Source organism: Stegodyphus dumicola, chromosome 3 (genome assembly GCF_044657685.1).
Source record: "Stegodyphus dumicola isolate Sdum_Otavi_A_Nest chromosome 3, ASM4465768v1".
Taxonomy (NCBI): Eukaryota; Metazoa; Arthropoda; class Arachnida; order Araneae; family Eresidae; genus Stegodyphus; species Stegodyphus dumicola.
The window spans coordinates 144,185,410-144,212,821 of NC_140770.1; the positions used below are offsets into that span (position 1 = coordinate 144,185,410).

Below are 27,412 nucleotides of genomic sequence, written 5' to 3' on the forward strand. Positions count from 1 at the left end.
ACAATCAACGAAGTACAAAGTTTTCCAATACAGATGCGAAACTGTGTTTTGCTTCAATCATTTACCGATCCGTGTATACATGAATTTAAAGTATTTTCTCTTCAGATTCATCTTATGAATTTAGAACTCATTGCTTTTGTAATTAATTTCCATCGCGCTAGATTTTACTTCTTTGGGGTTTGTTTACCTATATATGCTAATTCTCCTTGTATTACTTGTATATACTACTGCTTGTATATCGTGAAATTTACTGCTATTTGAATAATAACTTAATTCTGAAAGTATCTTTTAAGAACAAAGACCTCGACCATTTGAAAGAATTGCGTTTCTTTTCTTAGATCAAATATCAATGCCAACTCTTAAATATTCTTTCATCATACTTGTTAAGCTTTATTATGTGACTGTGAAGAAGCTTTCTGCAGATTATAAGAACAATCTTAAGACGTAGGGGCCCACAAGTGCAGCGGGAAACCATAAATTGCGGAAATGCTGTTCGATTAATTTAACTGTAAATGTAATAAGGCCTAACGGATGCTGCAGGTTTTGCCAATAGCAAGCGTGCGTTTTTTGAGTTTTAAAAAATATAAAATAATTACATATAAAAAAGGAATACGCCTACCAAAGTTGTAGGATCACTTTTTCTACTTTTTTCCCGAGATTTGGGTTAAATTTCTGCTAAAATATGTAATAAATGTAGAGATGTGAGAACAAAAAACGTTAATTTGTTGAATCGGAAAAAGATTTCATACAATTTAGTATAACATGAAATTTTCTGTCAATATTCATTCATTTTTGAAGCAAAAGAAGAAGACTGTCTATTTGTTTCAAAAAGGACTCTATTTCATAAAAATCTGCTTATTGGCATAGGTATAGTACCTATAGCAAATTACATTATCCTGTGGCCTCTTCTAACCGTTCATGAGACAATAAATAATTCCCCTGTACCAAGTCCTGCTATGAGATTTTAGACATCTTCCCGTAAACTGCTACCGTCTAAACACACTTCATTCACTTGACTGTTGCACTGTTGAATGTTCCTGCGATTAGAAATCGGTGCGTGAGACAGCCGACTTTTCGCGTGATCAGTGAGAGTCGACTCGAGGTGCGTGATCACTTATTACCGAGCGTGTTCCGTTCACTTCAAAGTGGTCATAGGAAGAAACCGAGATTGAAGGGAGGTCCTCTGTTTTTTATATTTTTTCAATTTCGGTATTGTAATCTTGTCATTGTCAGTCATTTCAGGCCACTTATTCATATGTCGTTGTCCGTACTTCCGACGGTCTCACGCACCAGGGATAATTTCCTATCTTTAGATGGTTGTATTCATTTGACTTTTTATATTTCTTTGACCCTTTCTTTGTCCAATCCGATAAGCTGTGACAGATACGCAGAGGCTTAACTTTTGTTTTTCTTTTCTCATTGAAAACGAGACGCATTCAAGTACGATAATTCTGATTTTAGGTATTTGAATGTTTTCCAAAAATATAGTAATAAACTCTGGGGACTCTTGTTACTAAGGTAAGTTTAAATGCCATCAAGTTAGTGTGAAACTTAATGATCTTCCCTTCTGAAGCCAGTGGGATTTTAATGCTAATGTTGAGTGCAATTTCGTTGATTCCGTTGTGTCATCTTAAAGTATGGGCACTGAGAACCTCACGAGTTCAGTGACTTATATTTTGGTAAATTTTGTGTTATTTTTAAGAGAAGATTATAGTTGAGAGCCACAAAAACAAGAGAACGTTACAAAAGCCCGGGGAAATATGAATCAGTTAAGACGCTCATGTGTTTAGATCATTAATGCCTTTTACAGAAACCTTAATTATAACACCAATTCACCATGTTCAATTTTTTAACTTGCTAAAACACAGGTACAGGTACTAGGCCAGCACCTCCGTTGTACCGCAGGTAATTGAGGCATAGCTAATCCTAGCTAACTGATAAGCTTTCCACCCCAATTTTGAGGGAGAACACCCCGGAGGGTTGCTCGAGGATCTGCCCCTCCTCTTGCTGTACCATCAACCTCTTCAGATGACTTTCAGAGATCACTGATTTCTGGTATTATTAGTGTACACAAATAATACTAAGAAGAGACTGTCTTTGAAAAGTTGAACAACTGATGCTTCCAAAAGTCTAAATGTATGTACAAAAGTCCTAGACTTGAACACAGTAGAGACTGATTGAACACTGATTGATATCTCTGTTGGTGATTTGGCACATATGTGCATGTGTGTGAGCGCGATGATTTATTTCGTTGTAGATAACTTTATATTAGATGACAAGTAGATTAGAGAATGCACCAATATACTTTTCTGTCATGGCCCAAAAACTGTTTCATAGATTACTGCAATTTGCGGTGTAGTCGATGACCGGATGAAGTTTTAGTAGAAGTATGACCAGCTTGGTAGTTAAACATAAATTATTTTTGAATAATGAATTTCTTATCACATATCTCTTTAACTAGTAGGACAGCAGGAATGCTAAATGCTCCCTATAGTTTTAGAAGCGCAGTTTTATCTATTAGAGAGAATAGCTAGCACAGGATAAGCCACACGTTGCCAGCAGGAAGGCGAGGTGGCGAAAAAGTGATACGTAAGAACTGTGGTAGTTATAAGCTCGGAAAATCTTCGTTAATATGTTAGTAATTTTGTTTCATACTTTACATATATATATATTTGAGGCAGAAGGAAAGAAGGACATTTGAGGATGTAATCATTTAAGATTTCAGTAAGAGCTTCAGTAATGCATCTGTACAATTTCACTGAACATGAATGTTGAGGAGAGCACTCCTAATAAAGACACATTATTATGGACGTACAACTTCGGATCATCGTACAGTAATGTATCTACAAGAGTATAACGTTATATCGATGATTACAAAATACAATTCCCATAAAATAAGACTTCGTGATTGTTCTCTTTAAAAACTTAAGTATCTATAAAATAATGCATTACATTATTTTACTAAAGCTTACACAAAACTCAAACTGCAGTGCTACTGTAAGCATTAACAGATTTAATAATCAAAGGCTATGTAGATTAAATGAGTCAAAAAATATGTTAACGAAGAAAATTTTAATGGTGAAGAGAGAAGATTTGACTGAAAAACATGGAAAATGATACTTTTAGGATCTTGGTACATCGGCTGATTTGATTTTAAACGTTATCTGATCGCTTAGTGATAATTAGTCTGAATCTTATGGGGGGAGAACAATTTAAATTTATGAACTTAATGAAACATATCAGAAAAATTGCACAACCTAATAAATTCGTTAATTTTGATGCCCCTGTTACAGTAACATTTAATTTTATTAAACAATAAGTTAAAATTATATGATTCAAGCTCTTTTATATTCAAAGAAGACATCCGGAAGAAAATTTATCAATTAAACGCACAAAAGCTTCATTAAAGTACGAACTCCATTAATTAGAGGCCCAAAAAGGTGAAATAAAGCTAAACAAAATCAAAAAGCAACATCGAAACGACAAGACATGGATGGGTGCGAATCTATTGAAATTAGATACGATCTTCAGTTATACTCAAATCTTTGTGTTTGCATTGTTTATCATTTGAAACACTTAAATAATAATTCAGTCAGGCTACATTTCTCGATAATGCAGTTAGAGAGTATAAAAGCATTACTATGAGTTATTAAATAAACACTAAAGATGATAACCTATCATCTGATGATGAGGAATTATCTGCAGAGGTGATTTAAAGTCCTGAACTCTTAATTAGGAGATTATTATTTTTTTTTTTCCAAAGGCGGGCACAAGCCATTATAGGCGTTGGCCACTAGTAAAGCGGAACTGGCGGTCACTTTATTATGGAGGTACCTAATAGGTGGGCCACGGTTGTCTCCTATACGGAACAGACAGTTTACATCCATGCTTTCTCCGCGATTCCAACCCGAGCCCTTTGGTTCGGCAGTCAGAGTCAGCAACCACTTTCTCGTCTGAGCGACTTTATTTAGGAGATAATTACTATTTCTCGAAGTCTTTTAAGTTAGCAACGTTTATGACAGTCAGAGGGGGGTGGGCAGTTATTCATCAATACCAGGAAAACGTTTATATATTCCATAAATATATTTATTTGATATATATCCCACAAACATGTTTAATTTTTATATATTCCAATAAAATCTTATAATTAAGTAATTTACTTTTGAAATAAATCATTTTATTCAAACTATATAGGGTGGAGCGGTTTCAAATACATTTTCCCTCCTCAGATAAAGCAGGAATATTATTTTTGGTAATTAAAAGTAGAAATAAAAGCATTTAGTTTATAAGGTACTTCTTCCGCCTTCTTAGCACGACTTCGTGGTGTAGTAGTCAGCACACTCGACGCGAATTCGAGAGGTCTATGGTTCGAGTCTCGGCGAGGACACTGCTTATTTTTCATCTCTCCTGCTTTTAAAAAAATACCTAATGGCGTGGCGTCCGAACTAAAAGGTGGTGAATGATTATTCTTCACCACCAGGATTTGGCGATTGGGTCCCCTAAAACCCTAGTCACCCTTTAAAAAGAGGAGAGTATATAAGGTATTTCTCACGCCTTCTTAGCATGCCTTCGTAGTGTACTGGTCCGCACGCTCGGTGCGTATTCGAGAGATCAGTGGTTCGAGTCCCAGCGAAGGCGTTGCTCATTTTTCATTTCTCTTGCTTCCGAAATAACATAATGTCTCTACAAGGTGAGTTATGCAAAACGCATATCACAATATATTTACACATCGACAGCCTTCCAGAGGTAAATACTCTAATCCACTCCTATAATCAAGCGGACTAGCTACAGACAGTTCCGTCCATGTTACATATTCTGCACTGTTTGATTAAAATCTTTTGATTCTCTTATTTGTTCCCCCCCCTAGTAAATAATAGAGAGATTTCAAAATAGGTAACTTTAATTAATTTAATTAACTGTGTTTCAATCCGACATATCGTGAAGCGATAATTTTGACATGTATAATTAAATTCTTATTGTATGATGCAATTATTTACTAAATAAATATAAAAATATCAGAAGGATCACCAAACAGCGCTCATCGGACATCTCCATTAAGACTGTAATTTTGCTATAATGGTACCTACTCGGATTTGAGAATCGTTAAATTTCCCAGTTTGAAAAGTCTTATATTGTGGTTATTTTTACATATTTACACAATATTAACATTACATATATACAAATTACATATACACAAAATTTCAACATAAATACAAAAATTGCATATATACAAAATTTCAACGTTGTGAGGCTACTCGTTTTTGAGTTATGCGAGATACGTACATACAGACTCCACGAAAAAAAATCTCTTCAGAATTTATTTCAAATCAGTTTTTTAATTATTTTGGGGAAAAAGAGTCCTTTATTCTTTCCTTACGTGCAGATGTCAAACAAAAACATCGTTAAATTGCATTCTATAGCGGTCAAAATGGATATTTTCGTTGAATTATGATACCCGAAATTTGTCGCGATTACAATACTTCCCTTCATACAAGGAAGTTAAAAATAGTATTAAACAAATTTATGCTCTTATCACAGGTCTATGACTAAAAAGAGAAATCCTCATTTCTCAACCATGATTCTTTACGCACACTTTCAATTAGACATTGAATGAAGAAAAGGTGGCAGATCAGATAATAAAGATAGGTAGCAAAATAAAAATATATTTGACAGCATTCGATTAAAAAATAATAAGTGTTTGTATGATCATCTACAGTATGGTATCGCTATCACTGAACTTGACTCACTGAAAGAATGAGATGAAGATTATCGATACCTAAATTTTCATTTACATTTCAAGGCTTTCTCTCTCTGTTCAGAAAAGCAGTATGGGAAATAAGGCTTTTCTGAAATCATTTTCCTGCCAAGACGCAGTGAAGAGATTCTTCTATTTATTAAAAATAAAATAAAATGAACACGAGATTCCTTTGATTTCCTTTTCAGATTCGTGTTTTGGTGTAATTTGAAGTGGAATCAGAGCTTGCATTTCAGTCATTTAACCGCAACCGCGCACGTTTTACAGAAAGAGTTGCTATAATCGATACAAATTGGTTTCGTCTGGTAACGCGTGTGTATAATTGTTCGAACCGTCTTCATCTTTCCTGAAATTGGTCTCGCACGCGACAAAGACTGGTGTTGAAAGTTTGACCTAGAAAATCGAGACGTTTTACAAAGAAATATTTGAATCACTTTGAAACTTAGCTTGATACTCAGTTGATGACATGAAGACATGTATAGCTGTAGATACAAAGACTTTGCAGTTATAATGCAGTATTAAGTATTTGCATTTGCAGCTATACATATCTTGGTTTCTTTAACTGAATAACAATATCTGGAAAGTTTCTCAAATTTAGGGGAAGAAATTTCAAATTAATTATAGGTTTAAGATCTATGTTTCTCTTAGATTCATTCGTTGAATCGGTGAAACCAAAATAAGACCTTCTCAAGATTCATTCAATAGAGAGCAACAATCATAAACTCGCGTACTGAAAGCGACAAAAATACGTTTTAAGAAAAATAAAATTTTCCAAATGAGAAACAAGAAATTTGGAAGGTAGTTAAAAAGCTACCCGCCAAGTAATAAAAGTTCTGGAAGTACTCATTTTATTCAGCTCGAATCAAAAGTACTCATATAATCCGATTCATTTCATTCGTTTTATGTCCTATAGCAGTTGCAGGAGTAGTACTCTGCGAATGTGACTGTTAACATGAATGTTTTAAATGGTTTAATCCCATAACAATACTCGTCGGACATAATTTTATTCATTTTAAACTGTAATTTTATTGATATTTATATTAGTCAGCCGTTAACTGTTGTATATTATTAATATTATACATATCGAGCAAATGCAAACTCTATTTCTATAAATTCACTTTATATAAATTTATAATCACTGCAGGTGGCAACCGTATACTGGTACATGGCTACATAAGAGATATTATCGGATGATCATACGCACTCTCTCTTTTGATCCAAACAACGGGACATACAACAGGAGGTTATATGTCGCGTTGGTTGGACCAAAAGAGGGTTATATGTCTTTTTCCTACGCTATGAAGGTTATATGTTTTTATTTCCTTTGCAAAAGTTAGATAAAAATGGGCACTTTTAAATAGATAGTGTTTAAAAAATATCACCGATGATATTTTGGAATTGTTTTATAGATCAGTGTTAAATTAAACGAATTCGAAGTTCAGGTGAAACAGTCAATATTTAAACTCTCTTTGACTACTTTAAATTGTATAAATTAGTAATATTTACATTTTTCTTAAGGTGATATTAATTTGATAAGTTATTGTCCGAAGAATTTTAACTCTAATGTTAAATGTATTCTTTTTGAAATAGTGTTCTTTACTGTAATATTGCACTGGGCTGATAAAAGATATTGAAAATCTCTGAACACTCGTTGTTTCTTTTTGGATACAGATGAAATTGATTTCACATGTCGCAGCCACTTAAGTGTTTAACGTCTAGGCTTCAGTAATGGATCCAAATTTCGCAAGCATTCATTTATCTAAACTCCAGTATTGCATCCAAATTTCGCAAGCATTAATTTAGAATACAAATCCTTCTGAAACAGTTTATTCGTTTCTTGGAGATTTTCTTCTTGCTTTAATCGATTGCGAGAAATCGTTTCATTAAAGATAATTCTATATAATTGGGACAATGGAAGCTGAAATAATATTCAACACAAGTAGTGAAATAATTCTCCTTTCTGCATTATTCTGTTCACAATGATTTAACTGTTGTAAGATTATCCTGTATAACTACAATTATTTCATGAAACATATGCTATGTATTTTCTGAAACCTTTTCCTTCCTCCTTATAAATTTTTCCTCCTTCAAGTTTAAAATTTTCCTTTTGCCTGGAATACAACCTTTTTGCCACTGGGAACATCCCAGTCCGATAACAAAATAGATGCAGGGGTGGAGAAAGAGGAATGAAAAGGTAATGAATGGAAAATTAAAGACAATTCCATGTCATATTCTCATATACTTTTTCATTGTATTCTAGAACAGACAAGATTCTTCGACGACTCTTTCCTCGTCATAATACGTGTCTTGCAAATAAAACAACAGAGTGTTATTGCTCAAGAGAGAGGGCTTCTCAAGGTGGAAGTCATCAGGTATACGATTATTTTGCATAATCGATTCTACCTTGAAAAGTTTACTGAATATAAAAATCTCATGTCTTGAATATTGTAGTACTTTTGCAACCATATGATGGTATCATAAACTAAAAGAATTGTCATCAATGAATCAAATTATTATACTTGATACTCCTTATTAAAGTACAGTTGTATAAATCTCAACTGTAATTTTGTTTCACTTATTCGAAGACCAACGATTATTACGATGCCAGACTTTGCATTCTCAGACTTGCCTACATCAGAAAGCTTAAGATATCCAATAACGTACGTCTGCGTATTATTGCAGCTAAACTAAAAACTTTGGAAATTCATTTAAACATACACGTGTTTTTTTATTTATTTTTTTTTTATGAATCTGAAGCTTTTAAGGCTCTTCATGAATGTGATTAACACGTTATTATTTTTTGGTTGAAGGACTTGACGCCCATTGTAAACATATATGTGCAGCCAAACAAAAGTATGGGAGTAAAGATCATTGAACTTTTTTGAGCAAAAGAGAATTACTTTTTGATAACATATTCACTTATGTTTTTCAGTAAAGAAGCAAAATAATGCAGAAAAAAGTGGTACCGTTACTTATTGGAAAAGAGAAATTTTCAGTTGTTGAAAATTCATAAAGTACTGTAAGTTAGTATAGTCACTTCATAGTCATGCTTTTATCGAAGTGAATCCTTACGTCCATGAAGCATTCAAGAGTTTCAGGAATGTTAATTTACGTTTGAATTACATCTATTTCTAATTTTTTTCAATAGGATAATTTTTTACCCTTTCCGAAAATCATTTGTAATTTTATATGCCAATTCATGAAGAAGTATTTATTTTAAATAAAGTAATACTTTATTTTTGAATCTCAGATTCTGTATTAAATTTAGAACTAGTTAAATATAATTTCCAGATATGAAAACTGTATGGATATTAATTCTAAACTGACTAGCTCTTTTAGTCACTGGTTAAAAATTTGAGTGCTTTACATGTATGTTAACTAGTTTGCCAATCGAATATAAACAACTGTAATACGTTCCGCATGCACACGTAATATAGTGTTTCGTAAAACGAAAGTTTACATACATTACCCTTCTAAGTATGGTTTACGTACACTTTGTTCCAGTTTTACTGAAGTCATAAGAATTAGTATGCTTATTCAAATTTGGTCTAAAGAGGTCGTAGAGTCATTAGGAGTTGTGAAATAGGAAACATGAAAAAAGAGCATTGCCGTCGCCGGGACTCGAATCAGGACCTCTTGAATAGGCGCCGAGTGTGCTACCGTTACAGCACGAAGGCATTCAGAAAGGAGGAAGAAAATACCTTATAAGGTAGCTATGTCTGACATAAGAATGTTTAGATTGAGATATCGAGGAAGTGATAAAAATGCAACTCTTAAATAAAGAATTTTGTTATTCGGAAGAAACATTTACTTAATTTAAAGGTTTAGACCAATCTTGAAATATCAAAATTAGTAATATTATTACGCGAGAACCAGGAAATTCTTCCCCTTTTCGGCAACACAATTTACACACATATTCACATATATTTATATACATATAAAGGAAGGTCCAAAATGACGTAAAATAACTTTACAATGCATGATTTAGGAAATATTTATAATATATAATAATGTAAACATAATAGTAATTAATTACATATTCTAAATTTTACGATCTTTTGCTGATTTTATTTCATAACATTTTTATCCATTTATAATATTTTATAATTATATACAAAATCTTGAGCACGAAAAGGAAGCTTTTATTTGTCCAAGCATTTTTAAATATGGTAAAAAAAAAAAAAAAAAAATCCTTAACGTACATAACACTGCGTTGATAAATGTACGAATATACCATATAGTCATGCAGGACAAACATATATACAAATATTAATTTGTTAAATACTGTTTAAATCTTCATAAAAGTTTTAAGAAGTCTATATTAGATTAAGCCAATTCAGATGAAATATAATCTAGGAAGAAACATTACGCTGAGAATCACTAGGGATTAAAGAATGATATTTGTGCAATTTAGTTTTCATTAAATCGATAAATTTAATTAATTTCTGGGAAATAGTTTTCTCGTTAAAAGCTAAAAATAAAAAACCTGGGAGATTTGGTTAATCTACCGATCTACCGGGAGATGCCGTTAAAAACCAAGAGGCTCCCGGTGAAACCTGGAGAATTAGCAGGTATGAAAAGCCAATTTACAAGCTGTCTTTTCTACAGAAAGAGAAAACCATACGTGTAAAATATTTAGCTATTACGTAGGATACTGTTGTAAAAAAACTTGCTATCTAAAACGCAATCGATAATGAGCATCAATAATGAAAGATGAAAACCGTAATACTTTATAATTCTAACCGCAGTTTATCCTGACCAAAGTCCGGAACAGGTTGCTAAAAGCCATTTACCGGGTCTCTTCACCGATCCCATTGGAAGGCCTTCAGTGAGAACTAACGTCACATCCTGCGACCACCTGTTTAGAATGCGTGGCACGTGCTGGCCCTCACCGAGAAACTTCGACAAGACAATGAGACGCCACATACAGGGGTGACTGCTTAAGGTTCCTTTCCTCCGACAGGAATTGTGAAAATTTTTGCTGATTTCTTTGAAGGTCGAGATCTAAAGTCTTTGTCAGTGGAAGACAAGATTTGGATGGCATATCGCGGAAGAAGACTGTACTAAACTAAATACTCGACTATTAGCCATGGTTATTAATGTTGTGCATATACTCGCAAAGTGTAATTCACATACTTAAAAAAAAAAAAAAAAAAAAAAAAAAAAAAAAAAACTCAGTTCAAATCGTTGTTACTTCAGTGCAATAGATAAAATAATTCATAAATACAAATTAACGGAAGAAAGAATGTGCCAATTGTTAATGCTTACCAGTCGCCTCTTAGGTTTAATGAGCGGCCTGTTTTGGCCGTTCATTTTGTGGTAAAGTCCGCAGGCATTGCAAAGGTAGTGTCCCGTGCCGTCCCTGCGCCACAATGGCGTCGAGGTGGCCCCGCAGTTAACACACTCTCGTCCCTCTAAAAATGAAAGGTAACACATTTCAGACTACATGCTTATACAATTGCAAATGTACGTGAATAAATAAATAAATACCTTTCGTCAACAATGAGAGAAAAAGAAAAAAAAAAAAAAAAAGATGAAGTAACACGCGTAATGGGTGCAAGTAAAGTAATACAAAGAACTATTTAGATCTACGATTTATCTGATTACTAAGACAAAATTAGAATCACACATGAACATTAAACTGAAAATATTTTCATTGATTTAACAGAGCTTCTTGCAGTATGTTGTGTTTAAACACGTGCAGCCTTGTTTGGTTATTAGAAGTATGCTGTGACTTATCTCACTTGTCTAATAACATCAGAATGAGTTCACGAATTTTATTGCGGAGAGGAGCGCAGGATTGCCCCTATCTTTGCTATGGCATCTTATAAGTGATAGAACAACTTCGCTAAACTGCGTCCCAATTTTGAAAGCGAATCCCCCAAGTGCGGATCCAAGGGTCTTTCACCACTCTTTCCCTAATTACAAACTACTCGCGAAGACTCGATTCGCCATGTATTTTAAGTGCCTCCATGTCACTTAGACATGGAATTCGAACCCGAGCTTAATGATACGATTGTCAACATTGTTAACCACTATAACCGATCAGGGCGGATCTTACTTAAGTATTAATTACGTGATCAGATATATTCTACTACAAGCAAACTTATGAATATTTAAATGATAAATATATACTTTTACGAAAGGGAGGAATTAGAGCAAATGGAACAAAAGAAATTATTGGCTTGAAGGTTTCACTAGCAAATTATACTTGATACACATTGTAAAAGCAATCCAGGATTTCATATGTCTAAGCGCTAGATGTTTCTAAAAGATAAAATATTAGTTAACAGTATTACAAAAAAAGCAAAGCAAAGGAAAACCAACGCCTCTTTTATGAAGAAGATCAAGGTAGATTAAATTATGAATTTAATTTAAAGGGATTCGTTCCAGACTTCAGTTTTATGTATTTATGATATTTTTTCCTAACTTTCTCCGAAAATATCATTAACTTATTGCAATATAATAATAATCAAATATTATTAGCTTCATATCCAGTTTCAAACTGAATGTGAACTTATCATGCACTCATATCATTAGCAATGCAGTTTTTATTTGAGATCACTTCACCCTTTATGTTTTCCGCCTTACCTTAACTTGACAAATAAAAACTTACTTCCTTAATTACATTGATGAAGCGACTATGTTTAGAAGCCCTTAATTTCGTTTAGCACTCACACACACAAAAAGCTGTAATTCAAATTTTAATCGCTTTCTAAATACAATATGAATCTGATGACTACCGTACGATACTATTTGTCTTAAGATATACTGAATGACTACTTATTGTTTCCTTTCATTTTCAGTTTTTTGACCGGTGATTTAGAGATACTTTTACAATGAAATTATAGACAATTAAACATTTAACTTTCCAGCAAAAACACGGCAAAGTGATTTTTAGCCAGTTCTTTACTTTCTATCCTAATAATAAGGCTGCAATCAATGAAATGTTATTCTAACTCGCTATTTTCCCCCCTTCTTTTAAAATCAGTGTTGAGATCCAATTATGTAATTTTGCCTTTCAAATCTATTTATAGATTAGTTTAAAGAGAGGACGAAATCATCCTATTCAGTGCTTAACTACACTTTGAAATTCCGATCTGATTATTGAGATTCCAAATAATTTAATTAGGTATATTAAATAATTTGAGATTTAGTTTTTTAGGTTAGCCATACTCCTCAAATTAGAAGAGGCCTTTTCATTTCAATTTGGTTCAAAAGTTGAGAATAATCACTCTTTCTTCTTGAATTTGTTTGTAATTCATCTACTAAAAGAGAGAACATGAAAAGTAATAAACTATCAATATGAAATTTTACCATCAATATACTGCTTCCAGCAGCATGCTCATTTAAAAACAATTCCTTGCTTTTACATTTTTACTTCTTTATACGAAGTACAGGAAGTATCGCAATCGTGCAAAACTTCGGGTATATCGTTCAAAGAAAACATCCATTTTGACTGCTTTCGAATGCATTTGAACGATGTTTTTGCGTGACATATGTATGTACCGATATATTAAAAGTCTCTCTCTCTTTCTTTTTTTCCAAAATGGACTGTAAAAGGGATTCAGAAGAGATTCTTTCGTGACGTCTGTACGTATGTATCTCGCAAAACTCAAAACTTTGAAATTTTTTGTATGAGAATGTTATAACATATAGTTGTACACCTTAATTTTTGGTTGTTCTTACGTTCCAGTTGAAATTTTTATGCCTTTAGTTGATGCAATAGTTGTAGAATTGTCAACAGTTTAAATTTGTTTAAGTGGCGCTAAGCCTAACGTGGCTGCCAATTGTTTACACTTGAAACGTAGCAGAATAGTGATTTAAGTCTCTTTGTGCACAAACTTCAGTGGTGGTGTTTTTTTCGGGGGGGGGATGTGGTGTGGGATCAAAAATAAACTTTTAATTTTGTGCATCGAAAAATCTGTCTTCTTGCCCACTCACAGAATTATTACTATTATTATTATTATTATTATTATTATTATTATTTTGGTCTGCGTACTCTAACTTCAAAAACTGTTTTTTTAACTGTTTTTAACTGCATTTGATGTTTTATGTTTTTCTGTATTTTACAATTTTTAATGAAGATGCTTTGAGTTTTTGTGTGCAGCCTTGCAACGAAATGAGAAATGAATTAATTAAATGATAAATATATCCGTAATGAAATTCGAGGAAATAAGTTAAAAATTTTTATAATTTAATAGACCGTACAAGGAAGTTATGTAGTGTCCAGATGATATATTTTAGTTATTTATGGCTTTAACCAAGTCAGTTTTCAACTATACTTAAGGCACTTCTAAAGTTAACTCCAGAATTAGAAAAGTATCCAAATTTGCTACTTTGCAAAGACACATTTTTAATAGTTAGAGTAATATAACATCACTTATAATTTTTATTCTAATAGTTTCCCTTCTGACGAAAGTGCAGGTACTTATATATTTATCATAAATAACGTAATTTGAGCTAAATTTTCAAAAGCTATTTCTTTCTTTAAAATCACGATTATTTTTATGAAATTACAAAATAGCACCGTTCAGATTCTAATCACCAAATTTCATTCTAAATGTGACTGAAAATTTTTGGAATTATTAAGGCCATATATTTAGGGAAAGAATAAAATTTGATAAGTTTTAAGAGTATTCCCAAAAAAAAAAAAATTTTTTTTTTTTTTTTTTTTTTTATACAAGGAATTTTTATGATTACGTAAATAAAGTAAATTTGAAATTGCCTTCGGAAGCAAAATCACACTTAACAGACCAGAGATAAAGAGGGGAAAAAGGGATTTTGGGGATCAAATGCAAATTCGATAAAGAATTCGAAATCGAATTTTATTCATTTATAAATACTTGTTTATACTTAAGCATTGTGTCCCATAATAATAATAATCATAACTATATAAATGCAAAGAGAGATATCTGAAGAAAGATTGTGTCATGGACTGTTAAATGTTGCCGTCCGGTGCGGAGCCTGAATTTGTCACCTCTTTTATAACTACAAACAACTAAACAAATAGTCAGAAATAATTTCAAAATTATATGTAAGAAAACAAATTAAAATTCTACATTTATTTTTGAAGAAAAACTTTAATTTTAGCATTTTAAAATTATATTATTATTTTAAGAGATTCTTTGTTTTTTCTTTTTTTCACCAAACCACTGATGACATTGCAAAATTCGGTTGCTCTAACTGTTGTTGTGTAGACACTAGAGATAGATTTCTTAAATGAAAAATATACTTTTGTAGTTCTTAAATATATCTAACTTTGTTCTGGAGATTGTACTTTAACATAAATTGCAAAATTCAAAAAGACTGTCCATCTAGATTTCTATTCCTATCTGCCAAGCAATATATGTGTAACGTGTATACGAGCCAATTTCCCTTAGAAAGTCCTCTACAAAGGCATCCCTTTTCTTAGGTAGATAACCCTCGAAGGTTTGCCGTAATCTCATAAAACTAAACTAAACCCAAGCACTAACGAAAATAAAACTCCGCAATTCTTTCTTATGAGCGATTCTCCCTTATGTCATCGTGATCCTAATTTAATTGATGTTCGTAAATTTGATTCAAAAGTTTCGACGGAAAGAGATATGTAACAAAAAATCTGTTACTGTATCACGTGATAATTTCTTTGAATATTTTATCTCGTGTAAAAACTCTTTTCTTCTCAATTTAATTCCGTACGTAAATTTATAAAGAAATCATTGTTCATCTTCGAAAATTGCGTTTCACACAAAAAAATGTCGCCTCTAAAAATGTGTCGGTCCGCCCCTCTCTAGTTGGCCCATTGGCTGTTACGATTAGTCAGATAGTTGAAATATTTCACTGACAGGAAAAAAGGAAGTATTTTATTGTGTAACACGTGGACACCCTCCCGAAAAGGTGTCAAAAGTTTTTGTGTTTCAACAGTATAGATATTTTTGCAACAGAAATTGTGCTTTTGACATCAACCTCTATTGTTATTGCTCTATTTTCAACGATTAGTAGGATCTCTGAATAACGCTGCCTGGTCATAAAGGGCTAAAACGTCAACAAACAGTTATCAAATAACTTACTCTTTTTACTATATCCATGTTATAACATTCTTAATAGTATTAAGTATGAATTTTGGTATGCACAGAAAAAGAAAAATAATACGAATGGATTAATTATTAATTACTTTAATTGTAGTCATCAGTAATAATAAAAAAAATTAAAGCCCTCAAATTAAAAAAAAAAAAATGTCCAGAAAGTGCTGAGTCACTTTAACAGAAAGACAAACATTGAGATAAGGGTGACAAGTAACGAATTTTCTAGAAGGACACGGAAAGCAAATGTTGCAATTAGAGATAGACACCCCCTCTCTTTAGGAGAATGAGGGTGAGTAAATAAAAACCACTCTCAAGAACAGACTGTCAATCAACATTAGTACCGTATATTGTTTGAAAGACTGTGGTGTAGTGGACTCATTGTGTCCGGAAGAACACTGTAGACAAGAGGTTGCACACCTATTTTTGACCAAAAGAGCATTCTTGCGTCTTAGCCCACCTGATCGCAGCTTTCTACTCAACTGATTTTGTCTTTGTTGCTTTCTTTTTCCCCCGAACTAATCCCCGAATTTCGCTTGAGTGGCCCTGACTATAAATATGTGAATGATGGAGCTGTGACAGACTAGCTACAGGGGATCACTTTGGGTGACTTTGTGGTATGTTGCAGCCATTCAAGGAAATCAATGAAGATCTGGATGAGGCTCTTTGAAACACAGAATTCCTGACAATAACCTTCTTATTTTTCTATCACGAGGGGTTGAAAATGTGAAAAAACATCAGAATTTTTAGTGCATCCAAGGACAGAAAGGCGAAAAAAATTGAATGAAAGTTCTCTTGTCGACCGGCTTCTAAAATAATCACCTCAGAGAGATGTGCATTCCTTCCGATATGCAAAATGCATCAATACATCTTCCAACATACAATATTCCTCCCAATATACAGATGCAACCAATCGTCCTTTTCTAAGAGATGATGTTAGTAGTACTGCTTACGCACAACCAGATTTAAGAACAGTTGCATTTGAAACACTTGACAATGACTTTTAATAGTTAATATGTGACATTTGTTTTAAGTGTATACAATAGTCTCTTATAAATATCAAGTTTTGTATCCAAAAAAAAAAAAAAAAAAAAAAAAAAAAAAAAAAAAATTGCAGCATTTGCGGAAAGATTAACTTCATTATTTTATTACAAAGAAAATCGCAGCAGAAACATACTGTTTGCTGTTGGAAATTTGCGGTGAAACTACTTCATCGAATGCAGTTTGCAAAGAATGGTTTCGACGGCTTCAACATAATAATCTTGATGCACATAATAAAAAGCATGGAAACGACCGAAAAACAATTTAGCTTTTGCAACCCAATTCGACCTTCAATGCCGAGTGTTAAAAATTTTAATAAATCATTGAATCAAAAATGTCCAGAATATGTCGAGAGACACGATGAGTTTCTTTCCCGACACGACAGTGTTCACCAACATGTTGCAAGACCAATAAAAAAAATTCCTAAAATAATTCGCTGGAATGTGTTGTCCACCCTCTATATTCATCAAGTATTACTTCGCCAAATTACCATTTGTTTCTATCCTGGCAGAGTGGATTCTCTGGAAAGCGATTCAGCTCTTATATGGTTCGGTTTGGTTTATGTTATTACGGAGTCTCGAGGGTTATCAGCCTAAAGAGAGGAATGCCTTCGTGGAGAAGGGAAACTAGCTCGTATACACTAGCTCTTGCGGGGATTCAAAAATTGTTTTAATGACGAACTGTTTCAAATCAACCTAATTACCTGTTACACCGAATCTGTTTCTTTGGGAAAATACTTTAAATAAACATTTAATTTAGAAAACAAGCAAATGTATTTTATTCAGCTAAAAAAGAGGGAATCCTATTTATACACACAATAATTAAATAATGGTATCACGGATAACCAAGTTCTTTGAAGCGGTTCCCTCAGAAGAAGATTTTAAAATTATTTAAACTGTTCAAAATTATTTGAAATTGCAGCTGATCATCTTAAAAAACTTTCACTGCATTCGCATTAGTGATCTCAAATGGATTAACAATAATTGAAGACTTGGTCATTTAAAAGCATGAGATTTTTTTGTGTGTGAATTGTAGTCGCCTCGAACAGGAGGAAAATGAGCCAATGGTCATACCTGGGAATCGGTTATACCTCAATATGGTCATACCTCAGACAAGGCACGGATGTTTGTAAGTGTATAGTATCGTTTCGGCATGGGGCCACTTACAGCCGACTTTAGACAGGGTGCTGCAAAGAGAATAGGGATGGGATAAATTCGGTTCCCTCCCCCAACGTAAATAAAATAATTCAAATTAAGGAGCTGGGTAAATTGCTACTGTCACCTATACTATGTCCAAGGTCTAAATGGGTTATCACATCTAGCGATGGTCCCTGCTAGACGGGACTTTGAGAAACGAGATTCTGGCAGCACTAGTCTAAAAGGTAGGATTCCCAGGAAAAAAAAAAAAAGAAAAAAAAAAAAAAAAGAAAAAAACAGCTCTGCTGGAAGCGAAGTCAGCTGGAAGTTCCTAGCTACGGAAACGATGTACCGGCTACGAGGGAGTTTTTGAAACCTAGCCGAAAATGTTTCTGCTGCAGCTCTGTCCCGGGTAGAGATCAATTAATCAGACGAAAGTTCTGCGTCTGAAGGATCCCGTGATCCCAATCTGAGCGATAATCGATTACTGTTTGCCGTTCAATTCTGCTTAAAAAGTAAAAATGGTAACCTAGCAACGTAGGTTTCATGGAAACGTTCGGGTTCTGAGAATTGCCCCTTTCGACATCCAGTGCCGCGTAGCGGAGACATGTGTGATTAGGACTTAAATCAACAACAGTAGCAATCCTTGCCAAGATAAAATCATTGGACTTCATTTGATGCCACTATCAGACAAGTCAGATACATTACAGCTGCTTAAATTGTAATTTAGCACAATCTTTGAATACTTTTTTTTTTTGTACTATTATTTGTGTAAAATTCAACAACTTCGATCGTAACGATCGTGAAAATAACATTTAAACTGTGTGTAACCTTAAAACTTCAAAATTAAATACATTAACTCAAAATAACGTCTCCACTCCTCACTGGAAAACATTCTTTGTAAACGAACAGATATGAGAACATTTAAGGAATGTGTGCGCTGCAGCATTAGATTGAAGTTAAGCTCAACATTCGAAATTCAGAGATACAGTGGTTTCCAGAAGAGTTGGCAGCTATGAATTTTGAATGTTTCATTTGGGTTATGTTACTATGATGCCCTACTATCCAAATGCAGTAATGATACGGTCACGTCTCATTTTCTTTACCCTTTGTCAAATGGCTGAAATTTCAAAGAATCAGATCTTAAACAAATCATTCCGTGAGTTATTTGTGTGCTGGGATATCAATTTGCGAGTTATCATCACCATCTGAAACAATTATTTTCATCAACTTCAGATGTACATACTTCACAGAGGAACCAAGCAAACAAGATAAAAATATAATTATAAAACGTTCACGAGCACATAACGTGTTACTTTATTCCACAGACACCACAAGATACAAATAGAAATTAACTTTAAAAGATAAACTAAAATAAGACAACATTTCACACTGTGATCTTGCTACGAATCATATATCCTTCTAATCACGACAAGACATCACGAAACAGAAAGGGGGAGAAAATGAATAAGCAGGCATCAAAGTATGAAGATCAAAATTTATACGGGCAATCATTTAAAAGCACAGCAAAAATGAGGGCACAGCAAGGCAAGAAAATGCAGGCAAGAAGGGTTATTAGACAAGCAAGCAGGAGACAGAAAGAGAGAAGAGAAGAGAGACAGATTCTTACCACAGGGGTTAGAATAGTGTGTATCGGTATCAGAACTCCACAGTACAATCCCGTTGTTAGTCAAAGTTCTGCTATAGCCAGACCACAGATTCTTGTCATCTGTAAAAGGAAGGGGATAGAAATGGTTGGGTCAATTCACACGTCGTTAAAGTATTATACCTTTTACAGGACAAGAGTCAGTGGTCCGGTCAAGGTCATGCACTGACCACTGAATCAAATTCTGCACAGGTTACAACGAAATCGGACTTTTTCTACATCAGTATTATGTGGCACATAAATACAGTGGTTAGAACCACAATTCATTTAATGGAATTTAAAGTAAAAAGCAGAAAATACAAGTAGCAATCACATTTAATAAAGAAAAACCTTTAAGTAAGTATTTTATTCTATATTACCTTCCATACACGAATAAAAAATTATTTAATTTGCTAATTGATTGAAAAATGAATTAGTGCGTAATGTATGTGCATTTCTAAAATTCTAAATTTTAAGCAGTGCTTCAGAACAAATATCATTCCTTTTAACATATTCTTTAGAGGTAAATTTTCCTTCGAACTGCAAAAAGTTACATTTAGTTTTCTCACAACAGATGGAAAGGATTTTAAACGAAAAATATTTTAAATTTGTGTTATCAGATAATGGCTAAACAACTTAAGTATTCAAATAAAACAATTAAGATTTTCTAAAAATAATATTAACCTCATTAAATGCTGAAAGTTTTGTCAACTAAATAATTTATCAATTTTTAGCTCGAATATCCTTCTCAAATACGAAATTTTGTAAGAAGAATGCATTCATATTTCTTTCAATTAGCATTCTTTCACAGCACTGGAATTTAGCTGATCAGTTAGGTTAAGAAGAAAATAGCCCTTAAAATACGCATTTGCAATATATTGCTATGGAAATATTCTAGCTTAATATGAGACATACTTCATTATTCGCTGTTGCAATACTTCATTTTCTATGAAACCTTTAATATTTTATAAATTATTTTCAGTTCAGAACCTTATTATGAGTTAAATGAAAGTAAGAATAAAGAATGATTTTATTTGTGAACTTAAAACTCTTCTAGACAGGCGCCTGTTAAAGAAACGTAGTTACCAAATTTAGGAAATTTCATCACATTTTAGAAATTCTATTTCTACTAAATGCGAGATTCCTTTGCAGTGTTGCAACGTCGACAATATTTAATTCCTTAAAAGACATAATATCTTTAATTTAAAGAACTTACGTTAAAGAAATTACGAAATCATAAAATATTACGTATTTTTATATATTAATTTGCTTAAAATATTTTATTTTTGGCTACATTAAATAAATTATGAAATAGTTCAGATATTTGGAGACTGTAAAGTACGTAATTGGATATTATGATGAAACATTAAGCAGACCAAATTTTATCACCATACGGAATTTAAAATGTATTATACAAGAGGCTTAAATTAAATTAAAATATTACTTTAACGTACTGTATTATTAGCCCAGAAGGGCTATTAATTTCATTTTGGCGTTTTGCGTTGGTTTACTTGCCACCAAATATTAGACCCCTGTGTTATATTTAAAGAAATTAAATAATGAAGAATATGTATAAAAGTATGCATGTTTCTCGCATTTTGATAAAATAACGATACCTAGAGCCATCAAATTTCGAATAATGTAATCTTCCATTGAATATGTGCGTCTGGAAGCCCGAATTTGGAATTCGAAATTTGTTTTATTATCGATTTCAGATTTTGTAGCACTTTAGCGAAATTTTGATTAACAGACTTAAAGATTTCAAAGCGAGCAATGGCAACACTATGTGGGGACAATTTTTTTTTTTTTTTTTTCCCTAGCACGCGAGACTGCATATCGGAATTTTTTTTTCCCCCCCTAGCACGCGAGACTGTATATCGGATTTTTTTTTTTTTTTTTCCTCTCCTAGCACGCGAGACTGTATATCGGAAATTCTAAAGATATGCTCATGCGATATTGCTGTTGAATTGCATTTAAGATTTAAGTGCAAAGAAAATGATATTTAATAAACAAAGGTAGCACACAAAACGTTAAAAAAAGCCGTTTTGGATGTAATACAAAATTTGAAAGATATCTTTTTTGTTCATTTTATCACCATACGGAGTTTAAAATGCATTGTACAGGAGGTTTAAATTAAATTAAAATATTACTTTCATGCTTTGCATTATTAATCACATGCAGTATTTTAAAAAATGTCTTAGAATTGAATGTAAAATACACAGTTTTCTTGCCTTCAACTGTCGTACAAACTATTTCCTCTAGTTTTCAGCTTCTCTTTCTTTTCCGATAAATGTTAAACGGCTGCAATAAGAGGGGCTTTTGCCTGATTCAACAATGCCAATCTTATCGCCCATCGAGTTGACCTCTATACTTTGGTCTTCTTGTAGGACACCCAGCTGCGCCCAAACCCTTACAAAAGAAAGAGAATAAACACGAACAAAGCTAATAATAAAAACTACTCCAAACCTCAAATTTGACTTTGAAATTGCACGTTTCCATGTAAACGCAGGAAGACTTCTCTTCACCCCATCTGTCTAAATGTGGGGTTGTGAAAAGCTTTTATGGGTTATACTCGGAATATCAGTTTAATGTTAAAAATGCAGACTATATATAAGGTTTTCCCGTGTTTTTTAGATTTATTTTTATGTAGCATCGTTATTTTAAGGGAGAGGTTACCGTTTAGCGATAATATAAGCTGTCAGATTTTGCAGTAATTAGAATAAAAAAATGCTTATAATGCAATTTTTTTTTTTTTTTAATGAATTAACTAGAGGAATTACCCGATGGCAGTTAAGTTAGATTGAGAGTGATGCATTTAGCAACAGAGAGAACGATAAAGCTGTAGTTCTTCTCTAATAACGATGCAAAAAATAAGATTCATAGTCATACAGTTTTCAGTCTCATGCGATACGGAACCTACATAAAAAGTAAGCTAGTTCTCTCCTATTATATCAGCAACAATGGCACACAGCTTTTAATGATTTTCGTCTTTCTAATCAACTGGGCGTAAAAGTTCAAGTTCCATCCAATATTTCACTTCACTTTTCGAGATGAAGCATTTTTATCTCCAACGTGCGGAGACTGTTGCCGCTCTGAAAAGTGAGTCAAAATGAGAGCTTTCAAAGTTTTTAATTAATATTTCGGCTTATGAAAGTCGTACGAAGGTGGGAATAGTCGAGATGGCTTCCACGAATTTTTGGAATCGGGAATAATGTATTTAACGATTGGCAATGCTATTTTTATTTCAGCGTAAAACTTAGAAATTTTTATTAACAAACTCTAGGATTTGAAATGAGCAGTTCGGTGTATATTGTATAATCAAATACGTTCAGATTTTCCCAATGCCAATTAGAGTTTTAGCGGGATTCATTTAATTACGAGGTATATCATCAACGTAAGGAGCTGCCAATGTATTCGCCTTTTCTGCAGTTCCGCTTGCTCTTATTTTTTCTGCTCATAATATCACCACTGTGTAAGTCGCTGAAGTGGTTGACTGTTGAAAAAAGATATGTTGTACAGTAGAGACATTAGGTTATTTCAAAGCAACAGACATGAAAAATCAGCAGTGCCCTCGACAGGACTCGAACCTATCCATTACTCGCCGAGCTTGCTGACCATTACACCACAAAGGCATGCTAAGAAGGCTGGAGAAATATCTTATACACGCCCCCTGCGACTGGGAATTAGAGGACCCAATTAGAAAACCCTCGTGGTTGAGAATCATCATCCACCACCTTTTTTAGTTCGGGCGCCACTGTAGTGACATTAGATTATTTCGAAGCATGAGACATGAAAAATGAGCAATGCTCTCGCCGGGACTCGAACCTCGACCTCTCGAATACGCGACGAGCGTGCTGAACGAAGGCATGCTAAAAAGACGAAGAAATACCGGATAATACTATTTTTTTTTTTTTTTTTTAATGTCATGAAGTTGAGCTATTGTTTTTCAAGACGGGAATCGTTTCTTGGCCATGCTTGATATGGTATATAAGTAATCAATCTTTTCAAGTAAGACTAAGCCATTAAGCTGCGTGTGTGTGCTGAACAGAGAAAGCTGATCTACAAGGACCCAATGAAAAGTAACACTCATCCTACTGGAATTAAAAAACACTTTTATTTAGTAAATTTAGTTATGTAGTAGTAAAAGTTTAATTCTAAATTTGTTGAGTGTGACACTATATCATAATTCTGGGATATTAATCGGATTGTGTTTCAGTGATGCTAATAAGAGCTTGCAAAGGTGTGAGCTTCCTGCATAATTGGTTTTTCGCTATTAAAAGTATAAATAAAAGTTTCGTTTTAAATAGCAAACATTTCTTTGCATAGATACAACTTATCGGTGAATTCAAACGTGTCGCAAAATTATTCACATTGTTGAGATCATTGTTCGTCGAATATAAATAAAAAAGGCATTCACTTGAACCCAGCGATTCAAACCGCAACCGCGAAACGACAGAAGGAGGAGACGAATCAGGATGGATGAGAGAGATATGAGAAGCTTGTTCCTAAAGGCGTAAAAAATGACGCGATATTTCTTTCTCAGTACCACCCTTTCCGCGAAAGATTACAGATTAATACCGAAAACTCTATTTTCTTAATCCGATAATTTCGCGAAATTCAATTCTCTACAACACAAGAGTCCGGAACGGGGAAAAAAAAAAAGTATAACCCCCTCCCTCTTCACTTTTCTTTTTCTAACAGTCATAAAAACTAAAGGTGCATAAAAAATCGAAATAAAAAAAATTACGTGCTTGGAATCTTTGAGCATAAAGATTTACAAAAAGAAAATATTACTCAAAAAATTGTGGGTATAAAAACTAAATAACTACAAAGGCAAAGTAAAATTAAGGGTTTTAAATTAGAAATTGATGCAAATGAAACTATCGATAAAAATCGCTGCGGCGCTCAGTTGTGTTTCTCCGAACGAAAAAAAGGGGCTTTCTAAGGCGAACAATTTTGTTCTCTACTTAGCGCTTCTACTGATAGCAACACAGAGAATTCTTAAATTGTAGGCGGCTTTTAATCTAATCGGATCTGAGCAGACGATTGAATTATTATCATTATTTTTTTCGTGGGCACCGCTTCTGCCCGTTAACCAAGCGAAGCAAATTCGGATTCTGTTCGTTCTTCTTTGTTTACTTGAGGTTATTACGATTATTTTTTATGTCGATAGAGTTCCTTTTTCTTTCAATAAATAGTTTGATTTGTTATTCAGTAACAAAAACTCTTTGCAGGGATTCTGTCTGTGCGTTTCTCTGCATACACTTGAACTCCAAACAGCCAATCCAGGTACTCAAAAAATGCGGATAACTGGGCTATCTTTTGGTTTCGTAGCGAAATATTTATCTACCACAATGCAAGAAGCAGATTTGAATTTAATTCTGCACCTTATTCGTTTATTTATCTTTATTACTTTTCATACTATACTTCGAAGAAAATAAATACATTTAAACGAAGGAAAGCAGTTATAAGGTATTTCTCCCACCTTCTTAGCATCCCTTCGTGGTGTGGTGGTCAGCACGCTCGATGCATATTCGAGCGGTCCGTGGTTCGATTCCCGACGAAGGCGTTGCTCATTTTTCATTTCTCCTTCTTCGAAGTAACCTAATGTCTCTACATAATTTTATTTCTCCATAACGTCCTTTTTGACAAACTTGCACAGTGCGATAAGTTTGTATTTGCATATTTCTTTCACAAATAACACAAAGCGATGAAATTAATTTTTATTTTCGTCGGCCCTGCAATTACACATGTAGCCCTCAGAGAATTCAAATTCAAATTTAGAGGCTTCCAAATCTGGTGAGATTTTTCAAAAAATAACCAATGCACACATAATCATCAAGCACACTGTATGCTTTGGTACCTGCCATTAAAAAATTCCCTGTGCTTTGACATCTACCATTCTACAAATTTCACTCTCCTAGAAATCATTTCAAAGGAAAAGAATCCTCTCAAACATGTTAACATAAAACATCTTCCGTATCTCCTGCTGCTTCACTGCATCGTCGCAGTTACAATGCTAAGTTTACATAACTACCTGAACGAAATCGCAAGGAAACAGGTGTCGCTCGCGATTAAGACGAAGATTACACAAATATAAGCTGAGCTTATGGAAGATCAGCTGTGTATGTACTATTACGGACCATTCATAGCTGCGCCATCTTAAAACGGTGTCATAATCATATGAATTAAGATCCAAAAGCAGCGGTGTTAAGTCCTGGTCACGGATTAATCAACTTTTCCTCTGGAAGAACGAAGATAAGTGCACCTTGTCTGAGAAGATATTGAAACTTGTTACTTATCATGGGATATCGAATGCAAAGGTATGATGATGGTGCAATTATATGGGTTGGGCTTCTTTGGTGATTGAAGTAGTCCATTTGTTGTACGTTAAGTGTCGGTAATTGCTACGAAATATCGGATTAGATGTTCCAATAACTTCAACAGCATAACTGACTACTTGACGTTATTGTTGCTCATGTATCTGAAGGGAATATTTGATTAGAGAATGAAAAGCATATTCTATTCTGAAGTTTCAGAGGATTTATACTAATAAACTCTAAGTTCTCTTCTTCCTATTTTAACAATTACACGTCGTTTCTTTAAAAGTGTCTGCTGTTTCCGAATCTGATATTAAATATACAGACAGAAATTCTAGAGAAAAATAAGCAAGAAATAATGATAAAAAAATCTGAAAGGTTTCACATTTTACATTACGTCCCAAGGGGCGTATTTTTAACATTTTGTGTGTTACTTTTATTTATTAAATATCATGTTCTACGTACTCAAACTATAAAATTCAGTTCAACAGCAATATCGAAAATTAATTTTAAAATGAAATATTATCGTACATAAAAAGCATGGTATTTTTTTACAAAACTAATAAACAGTAAGCTCAATTAAGAACGGATTAATTATGCTCGGGTTTCCAACAAGCTAAGGAGCATGTAACAATCTGAATTATCCTCTCTTTTAAGCAATTTCATTTTAACCGCTCTAATCTACTCCTTATGCATTTCAGAACTCCGTTTAAGTAATTTATAATAAGAGTTGAATGTAGATAAAATAAGTGCTGAATATTGAGAATTTACAATTTCTTAATTCAGATTTGAGCTTAATGTATTAAATCCAGTAATTGATTTTAAGAATTCTAAATGATTACAATATTAATCATTAGAAAAGGAAACAAAATTTACGTTTTACAAAAAGGTCACAAAATATATTCGAATTAAAAAGAAATGTCCTTTCATTATTAAATAAGTAACTCTTTGCATTAGGAATAAGATGACAGGATTGGTTTTATTATATGAACAATACAATTTTATTTTTGAAACGTCAGGCTTAACGCATGTGACACACACTAATCTGAACTTCCATAATTAATGAAGTTCAGCTTTAGTTGGGTTTTCTAATAAATTTTCTCGAAAAAGATCTAGAATTTAGGATTTTGACGTAAGCGTCAAAGACAAGTCTTTTTGTCTCTCGAAAAAAGTGGGCAATTTAAGGAACGGTAAAAAGCGACCGAAGTTTATCTGATAAGAAGAGATATTTTTCGGAAGGATTTCTGAAACTTTCGTGTTTATGTTACGCGTAGAGAAAAACACGAAAACACCCTTGCAACTAGCCTTATTATCCTGGTTTCGAATCCATGACGAACTATAAATGTTCAGTATTTAAAACTATAGGGCCAAACGGAAGTCTAATTTTACCAGTAATTATTCATGTGGTATATATTAATTCAGCAAAACATAGACTTTTATGAATATATTTT

At 33.3% G+C, this 27,412-nt stretch overlaps 1 protein-coding gene across 10 annotated transcripts in view; it reads right to left on the bottom strand.

The window, feature by feature from the left end:
- The window catches only part of LOC118183479 (GATA-binding factor 2-like), a 550,695-nt gene that overhangs the window by 73,632 nt on the left and 449,651 nt on the right, over window positions 1–27,412 (bottom strand). For 9 of the 10 annotated variants that reach the window (XM_085813406.1, XM_085813403.1, XM_085813408.1 and 6 more), the window contains 2 exons: window positions 19,627–19,725; window positions 11,024–11,169 (listed from right to left, as the gene is read on the bottom strand). In XM_085813406.1, the coding sequence (XP_085669532.1) occupies window positions 11,024–11,169; window positions 19,627–19,725 (245 nt within the window). The remainder of the gene's footprint in view (window positions 1–11,023; window positions 11,170–19,626; window positions 19,726–27,412) is intronic. The other variant, XM_035353038.2, reaches the window with a different exon arrangement.